This window comes from Marmota flaviventris, chromosome 6 (genome assembly GCF_047511675.1).
Source record: "Marmota flaviventris isolate mMarFla1 chromosome 6, mMarFla1.hap1, whole genome shotgun sequence".
Lineage (NCBI taxonomy): Eukaryota > Metazoa > Chordata > Mammalia > Rodentia > Sciuridae > Marmota > Marmota flaviventris.
The window spans coordinates 119,495,488-119,504,659 of NC_092503.1; the positions used below are offsets into that span (position 1 = coordinate 119,495,488).

A 9,172-nucleotide genomic window follows, 5' to 3' on the forward strand; every position below is an offset into this window, starting at 1 on the left:
GGTTCCCCTTGGTGGAATGGGCTGGTGGAGAAATAAAAGCTAAGAAAAATAGAACAGTGAAAAACATCACAGGAAGCAAACAGTAGTTTCAAAAGTGGGGGAAGGACTGGCAAGCCGATCAGAGGGATTGAGCTTTAAACTCTGGCAAAATGAAGCCCGTGACTGCTTTATTTCTATCAGGAAACATCAAAGGCCTTCCATAGAATGTTCTTCTCCAAAAAAAGGTCAAACTTGTGCTGTCCACTTTCCAAAGGGTTACGCCCATCTCTGGAGCCACTATGAGGGATCTTCCTAGCAGAGTGGAGATAAAGGTCACATGCATTGGGCAATCCATTGCTATGGGAGAGACACGGATAGTCGGTGGCAGTGACTTAGGACAAAGCAGCCCGTATGGGGGAAAGAAACATCAATCAGGCATCACAGAAATGCCTGTCAATCAGCGGGATCTCCTGACTCATGCCTGTCAATCATCAGGACCCCTTGGCCAATCCTGGAGTTCAGCCAGCTCCTCCGACGAACTCCAATGGGTCAAGGGACTCTAAAAACACCTTTTCCTGTCGCAAGCCCTTCCCTTCCTGCCTAAGCCCCATAAAAGTCCAGTCCGGTCAGTTTCCATGCGGTTTCTCCTCAGACCCTTCTCTAGTCCACTCTGTCAGTCTGATCAAGTTCCGCCAGGGAGTGATATCTCAAATAAAGCCTCATTGGGTGGCCTTTTTAAATCTGCCTCCTTTGGTCGCTGCTGGCCTCACCTGATCTTACAGAGAAGACCCTCATGTAATTCACAGATGGCTTCGCACAGAGCAACAGTGTCTTTTGCTTTAGAAAGTTCACTCTGGCCTGGTGCAACAGTATCCTTTGCTTTATAAAGTTCACTCTGGGTGGGAGCAGTGGACCATGCCTGTAATCCCAACAGCTCTGGAGGCTGAGACAGGAGGATGGGGAGTTGTTCAAAGCCAGCCTTAGCAACGGCAAGGTGCTAAGCAACTCAGTGAGATCTTGTCTCTAAATAAAAAAAAAAAAATACAAAATAGGGCTGGGATGTGGCTCAGTGTGAAAGGAAAGTGACCACAACACTTGGAGTGACCAAGAGATCTTTATTGTGGTGGTGTCTGATTAACAGGGAAGGAAGAGAAAAAGCGAGAGAGGGAGACAGCAGGGAAAGAGATCGCGCAGGAGTGGAAGAGAAGGTGGGGGAGCGAGCCTGCAGGAGACGGTTTTTATAGCCAAATCTAATGAGGGTCTCTGGGTCTGCAGGCTACCTTGATGGTGTACAGTGATTGGATCATATAGTAGTTGCTAAGGGTGTCATCTTCTGCCCTGAGGCAGATTGGGCACGGGCCAGGTGTGGGGCTGAGTGTTCAGCCTTGAGTGGGGTTGAGTGCTCAGACTTGAGGCAAACAAGTGATAAGGAAGCAGACAGAGGGGGTCGAGTATTCAGCCCACCCTACAGCTAACATTTGTTCAGTCTGCTCCACAACTAACACAGTGGCTGAGTGCCCCTGAGTACAATTCCCAGTACCAAAAAAAAAAAAGAAAGTTAACACTCTGACCATATTGCATACAGTGAAATATGAAGGGAAGCAAGACAAAAGACAACCAGCAGAGGCTACAGTGGTAGTAGTGAAGATGAAGAAATGCATCCAGGAATTGGAATATTTAGAAGAAGGAATTAGTAGGACAAATATGGAAGTAAAAGAGAGGGGTTAAGGTAGCTTCCCAGGTGTTAATCTCGGGCATTTGTGTGGATGGTGGAACCATTGCCAAAGCTGGACACAGTGGAGGAGTAGTTGATTATGGGTAGCAGAACATTCTAGACACATTCAACTTGAGATGTCTATAAAGTAGCTACGTAGCTGGTTTAAACATCCAGGGTCCGAGTCCCCATAGTACCTTCTGCTCTTCACAGCAGTACCTGGTACACAGCTTGCACTTATTGTTAAGGAAAGAAGGAAAAAATCCAAGTAGGTTTGGAGGTCAGGTAAACTGGAGACATACAGATATCACTATTTAAAAAGAGTGGATAAAACCACTCAGGAGTATTAAGTTAGAAGAGAGCATAAAAAGTCCTGGAATCCAGCATTGATGAGCCAGGTAATAACAACCACAACAAATCCTTACTGAGTACTGCATGCCAATTTCCAACTTAGTTGAAAATATACTTCCTTCCATATATATAATCCCTCCCTAGGAGAACTGATTTAAGTTGTGGGGAACTGATGATTACTGCTCTTATTCATATTAGTAACAGATACTGAGTGGTTAGTGTGTAAGCACTGTTCTAAGTATTTTCATCAATTCTCACAAACCCATGAGCATGGTTAAATACTCATAAGCAACTACAGAGACAGAGAGGGTGCAGACACAGAAGAGTGGATAATTAAAAGAATGGGGGAAGGGGAATGATGCTAGCCTTGGACAGAGGGGATCTCTTTCACTATCAGGAGAAAAGAACAGAGGCAGAGAGAACACGGATATATTAAAGCAAAATATATTACGGAATTTGTTTTCTGAATATCTAAAAACTTAAAATATGCTAGCAAGGTATTTTAATTGGTTTGATGAAAGTTAATAACAGGGCTGGGGTTGTGGCTCAGTGGCAGAGCACTTGCCTGGCATGTGTGAGGTCCTGGGGTAAATGCTCAGCACCAATTATAAATAAATAAATGGATGAATGGATGAATAAATGAATAAATAAAAAATAATCCATTGACAACTAAAAATGATTTTTTAAAAAGTTAATAACAAAGTATTATAGGAATTAAAGAGAGGAAGGGAGTGGTTCTGTCTTAAGTTCAGCAGGCAGAGGTAGGAGGAAGTTGGGTAGGTTTAACATATTTTTTTCTTTTGGTACCAGGAGGTGCTTAGCCATGGAGCACATCCCCAGCCCCTCTCCCTTTTAAATGTTTATTTCCTTACCTTTATTTTATTTATTTTTATGTGGTACAAGGATCGAACCCAGGGCCCCGCGCATACTAGGTGAGCACTCCACCGCTGAGCCACAACCCCAGCCCCACATCCCCAGCTCTTTTCAAACACTTTTTTTTTTTTAAAGTTCTCCCTAAATTGCTTGAGGCCTCAATAAATTGCTGAGGCTGGCTTTGAACATGGGAGCCTCTTGCCTTAGCCTGAACCCCCAGCTGCTGGGATTACAGGAATGTGCCTCTGTGCCTTCTTCAGCTTAACATTGTTTTTTCAACTTTTTAAATTTGTTTAAATTAGTTACACATAAAAGTAGAATGTACTTTGATACATCATATATAATGGAGTATAATTTCTCATTCTTCTGGTTATACATGATGTAGAATCCCACCGGTGGTATAGTTACATAAGTACATAGGGTAAGCTTAACATTTCTTGAACACACACAAAGTACCAGGTTTATCTGAGGCTTTCAGGATCTCCATATGGGAAATAAATGGAGATTGCTGTACCCATTCTTCATTCTTCTGTCCCAGGAATTTCATTTCCCTTTGAAGATTCCATGCCTACTTGTTGTCATATTGATGAGACATATGATCAGGGTGCTCTGGCCAGAGAGAGAACATGAGGCTTAAAGTTCTCTACTAGGAAGTTATATCTTTAGATGAGTGACACAAGAAACAAGAATCCGGGTTGTGGGTATAACTCAGTGGTGGAGCACATGCTTAATATGTACAAGGCCTTGGCTTCAATCTTCAGCACCAAAAACAAACCAAAAAAAGGAAAGAATAGAGTTGGGCGCAGAGGCACATACCACTGAGGATCGTGAGTTCAAAGCCAGCCTCAGCAAAAATGAGATGCTAAGCAACTCAGTGAGACCCTGTTTCTAAATAAAATACAAAATAGGGCTGGGGGTGTATGTAGCTCAGTGGTTGAGTGCCACTGAGTTCAATCCCCAGTCCAAAACAAAACAAAACAAAAAACAGGAATGGGTCACCACCTTAAAATATATGCCCAGGAATTCCTGCTCCATGGATCTCTGGGACTGACCCAGTTCTTTTTAAAATATATTTTTATTGTTTTCTTTTTTTTTTTTTTTTAGTTGTAGTTGGACACAATATCTTTATTTTTATTTATTTATTTTTATGTGGTGCTGAGGATCGAACCCAGGGCTTTGCACATGCTAGGCAAGCGCTCTACCTCTGAGCCACAACCCCAGCGCCTGACCCAGTTCTTGTCCTTATTTTTTAATTTTTTTCAGGTCTTGTCCTTCTGAAAGCTGATGCTTAGGTCCTTCCTTCCATTCCAGGAGCCACCCCACATTTTCCACAAATTCCCAATTTGATAAGGTTAGTCAGAGCCTGTGTCCATGCCTACAACCAAAGGACCCTGATGCCACATATAGCCACTTAGAGAATATGTGCCAAGAATGGCAGGCAGGTGGGACTGTAGTTGACCCAAATCTTTCCCTGCCCCCTTTCCCTGTTTGTTCACAGTCCTTACCACAGGAATGGGACAATGGCCTGGCTCTTTTCAGTCTGACAAATTTGGGAAAATTCACTGTCTCCATCACCAAGTCTCATTTTTCCTTCCTTCCTTTCTTTCTTGTGAGACTGGGAATTGAACCCAGCTCTGGTCTCCTGACTCAACCTGCCAACTTGTTGGGATTACAGGTGTGTGCTACCTTGCCCATCGAGCCTTGCATTTCCTTCAGTGCCATACCTCATACCTAATAATTTTATTTATTTATGTTTTTTGGTACTGGAGATGAAATCAGGGGTTCTTTACCACTGAGCTACCTCTCCAGCCCTTTTTTATTATTTATTTTGAGGCAGGGTCTCACAAAGTTGCTTAGGGCCTTGCTAAATTGCTGAGGCTAGTCTTGAACTTGTGATCCTCCTGTCTCAGCCCCCTGAGCTGCTGGGATTATAGGCATGTACCACCACACTCAGCCCACTATCATGGACTTACACTACACAGTAATTGCCACGTCACATGTCTAAACCAGTCGGGGTCACTCCGGGTGAATTGGGCTAGAACTAAATAACCATGCAGACAGAGAAAGTACCTTTTTCTTGTGGTTCTGTGTCAGCTCCTCTGCCCCAGCTCCAACAAGTGTGGCAAGAGAGGCAGGCAAAAGAGAGAGCCTAAAGCCCTATTTATTGGGAGGAAGACACTCAAGCAGGTTCCACCCAAATGAGGCTGTAATTGCTTGCTGAGCGAAGCTGAGGTCCACTTGCTTCTGTGCTGCTAACAAGCCAGTTCCACACCTTCATTGTTCAAGGCTAAGGGTACTTGCTCAGCTCCTACATGTTCAGCTCCTGTTCATGGCGGCCGGCAACAAGCAATTACTTATCTAGCTTAGTAGTTGTAAACTCTTTGAGGGCACAGTATTAATCACAGTCTAGCACAGTGCTTTGCACTGTTTGTAGAATAAACCAAATGTTATACATAATACAGAAAGTTGAGGGATCTCATGGGTAAAAATCACATTAAGTCAGGCTTAGTGGCAGACACTTGTAATCCCAGTGACTAGGGAGGCTGAGGCATGAGGACCACAAGTTAAAGCAAAAAATACAAAGGGCTGGGGATGGAGCACTGATAAAATGCCCCTGGATTCAATTCCCAGTATTGTAATAAATAAATAAATAAATAATGAAAGTGGGTCCACCCCTTCAAAAAAAAGAAGACAATACTAAGTAACACCTGGGGTATAAAGTCTGAAAGGTAAGGTTACTCAAGGTTAAGTCCAGGACAGTATTCTCTATGAATAACCCTGAAAACATCCCGTTCTTCTACCACTGCTGAGCTGCAAAAGAAACACTTGTCTCTGCAGCTCTGTTCTCAGATGTTCTCATCTCTTCCACACAAATGAATCAATCCAGTCCACTGTCACTTTAGATTTCAGGGCAAAGTTTATTAGAAGAAATTAAGTAACTGTAAAATTTCCCTCCACCCCAATTCCAATATTTATGCCTCCACCTCTCAACAGAGGGGCTGTCTCAAATGTGGGTGGAATGAAAAGGTGGCGTGCTCCCCTTGCACAGTTACTCCTTAGCCTTCAGCATGTGCAGTCTTAGCCCTGAGTCCCTCTGACCATGGCAATTGTTCAGAGCAGTGCTACTCTGACAGCATTTTAGGTCAGTTGCTATCTCCTGAGTTCACTGATCACCTGTGATCAATATACAAATCATCAGTGGTCAAAGGTAAACGAGAGGCACAGGCTGCTGGGGGATTATCCTCTAATAAAGAAGGTTCTAGAAATGACACCTGGAATGCTCAACTTGATAAAGTGCTCACCTACATTAAAAACAAGATGTTGGGAAGGTGTCCACTGGTGAGAAAGAAACGTTCACTCTGAAGGGATTCTGGAAGGGTTCAATAAAAAAGTACATAGGAGCTGGGGGAGTAGCTCAGTGGTAGAGCACTGCTCTAGTGTGAAAGGACCTAGGTTTCATCCCCTGTACTGGGAGATAGGGGGTGGGGGAGGGGAGAACTTTTTTTTTTAAAACATAAAAAGAACTCTGCTCACATCATTCCAGCAATGACAAGGGAAAGGAAAACTTAGAGCTTAGTCACTGAATTACTAGTATTCCAAATTAAACATATCCTAGTTGGAGACCAGCTCCTTTAACTTCTTGTGGAAACTAAAAAAAAAAAACATTTATCATTGTTTCATTTTGCTCTAACTCTTCTTTCACTAAATAACCTTCTAATTTGAAATCTAGTTTCCTCAATGGTATCAACACTACAAAAAGAAAGTCCAAGATGGGCAAGTAATCAATTTAAGTATGGCCTATAAAACACTTTTCTATAGAGTGATTAGTAAAAATCTGAGGTGAGAAATCTGAGCTTCCAATCTGCCAGTTTGAGGTCTATACTCCAAGAATAAGGGGTCCATAATATATCTAATCTCTTGACATGATTACAAGATCCAAGACTAGGGTAGGGAAGGGTAAGTAAGCATCAGCAGCAGTGGCTATCTTGTTCTACAATTTAGTGTATGGCCCCAGCAATCACTTGTAAGTCCAGTGGGCAGTGGCCCAGCCCTGACCCTTGCACAAGTCTCGGTGGCGAAGGAAACAGGCATGGACACGGAACCGACGGCCACAATGAGGACAGGCATGCAAGGCTCCAGCATGGGTCTTCATGTGCTCGGTCAGATGGTGCTTCAACTTGAAGCGCTTGTTGCAGATGCCACAGCCAAAAGGCCGAAGGCTGAAGGTCAGCATGATGTGCCTGTCACGCTTTGGCTTTACTGCAAAGCGCTTCCCACACAAGCAACCAAAGCGTTTTCCATCTGCAGGGGGTGCTCCCCCTAGCTTCACAGGCCCATGTACAGCCTGCCCTGCTCCCCCAGGTCCTCCACCCCCTGACAAGATTTCATTTCCATGAAGATCCACTGGCTTCCAGGATGGACTCCCTCCCCCAGATGTTGCCCCTGCTCCTGAGGGCAATAAGAATCTCAGCTCCCCATTCCCTTCAGTGTCTCCCCCAGGAAACACTTTGGTTTCCTCCTTTGCTCCTCCAGACTGAGTTCCACTTCCTGATATCTCCTCCTTAGGCTCAAAGGGTTCCTGCTTGATATAGAAAATTTTGGGGGGTAGTGCGGTAGGTGGGGCAGGAGGTTCAAGTGACGCACTCTCACTCTCTGGAAGCCTGCGGGGAGTAGCAGATATGGGTACTGGGTGGGATCCACGAGCCCGAGGAAAACCTCCTGACACTCTCTGTGGTTGAGGAGTTTGAGATAGTGTAGCTGCTGATCCCTGGTCTTCCTCTTCCTCCTCCTCCTCTTCTTCCTCCTCCTCCTCCTCCTCCTCCTCCACCTGAATTTGTAACACCTCTCCTAGTTCACTCTCCTCCCCTCCCACCGGGCTTTCAGTGGATGCAGGACTCTCAGTAGAAGCAGAGGACTGCACTGGGGTCTGAAAAGGGGAAGAGCGAATACACCAGCCTCCAGATGAAGACGTGGTGGAAAGAAGTGCATGGTAGGAGGTTGCTCCACGAGCTGAAATTCCACCACCTGAACTTTCTAGTTCTCTAAGAATCTCTGAACACTGATCTACTACTTGCCACATCTGAAGGCCACTGGCTACAAGGAGATGGGCAGGGAGAGCATCCAGGGGAAGGCGAAGGCGCCCTGAATAAATGAGCTGAAGTAGCCCTTCAAAGGCATCAGCTTCAATGACACTTGGCAAGGTGAGACGAGGTGCATCCCCAAGAAGCAGCTTGTCATGGAAGTAGGGAGAAGCAGCAGCCAACACTGCTTTATGAGCTCTAAGTTCCCGGCCCTGCACCAGAAGCGACACATCACAGAACTTTCCCTCTAGCCTATGGCGGTTCAGGGATTCCAGCAAAGACGAGCTATGTTGAGGGAACTCGATCTGGATTGTCCGAGGGGCTGGATTGCAGATCGGGGAGGTGGGTGCAGGAGGTAAAGGTGTCGAGGTATCCATGGGCTCCTCGGAAAAATCCCAGAGGATCGGGAAGAAATGGGAATTTGGGGGTAGACAAAAGCTGTGGAAAAAAGAAACAGGAGTCACAGAAACCCTGGACAAAGTTCCCCTTGTCTTCTCAAACAACTGCCCCCAACTAACAATTGGATGTTTCAGTAAGTGACACTTTCTGCAGATCAGTCCCGCTCACCCTGGGAAAAAAAAAAAAAAAAACACCAACCGGGGTTTAACTTCCAGGCCCCGAGGGAGATGAGGAGGTAATCCTTCAGCAAAGCCTGACCTCGCCAGCCGCGGGCGGCTCCTGCCCCGCCGCTCCGATCCGTTTCAGGGTGCACACAGAAGCAGGCTCGCGGCAAGCCTCCGACACCACGAATCTGGATCCGGTAGCCTTCTCCTCCGACACGCCCCCACCGTTACACAACCGGATCAGACTTCTCCAGACCCTTTCAGCTACTGCGTCGTTCCGGGCCGGAAGCCACGGCCTCTCCGTCGGTCACCGCCGCCGCGTGCGCAGGGCGGAGCTAGGACCGAAGCCAATAGGAGAGCGGCGTCCTACAAACCTCGTGATGATTGGTTATGCTGGCGAGAAAGGCGGGGCTGGTAGGAGGCCGCTGATCCCCAGACGTCAGCGGTTGGCCTTGTCAGGTGCTGCAGAGTCCCGGCAGCGGCGGAGGCTCCGGAGCTGGTTCTCAGTAGAGCGCAGCCCTTCAAAGCTACGTTTCTTGGCAATTAAGAGTAGCGCCCGCCCCCCCAGCAGGTGCGGAGAGGGGCAAAATTAATTGGGTACCTATTGTGTG

The 9,172-nt window shown here is 46.0% G+C and overlaps 1 protein-coding gene across 2 annotated transcripts; it reads right to left on the reverse strand.

Annotated features, from left to right (window-relative positions):
* Positions 1 to 5,811: 5,811 nt before the first annotated feature.
* Positions 5,812 to 8,849, reverse strand: Zbtb9 (zinc finger and BTB domain containing 9). Of its 2 annotated transcripts, none has more exons than XM_027943735.2 (2): positions 8,656 to 8,849; positions 5,812 to 8,436 (listed from the first exon to the last, which is right to left on the reverse strand). In XM_027943735.2, the coding sequence occupies exon 2, from the start codon at positions 8,373 to 8,375 to the stop codon at positions 6,936 to 6,938; it is 1,440 nt and encodes a 479-aa protein (XP_027799536.1). In that variant the 5' UTR covers positions 8,376 to 8,436; positions 8,656 to 8,849; the 3' UTR covers positions 5,812 to 6,935. The 2 variants fall into 2 exon arrangements, with proteins under 2 accessions (XP_027799536.1, XP_027799535.1); XM_027943734.2 differs by having other exon boundaries at positions 8,596 to 8,849.
* Positions 8,850 to 9,172: the final 323 nt, after the last annotated feature.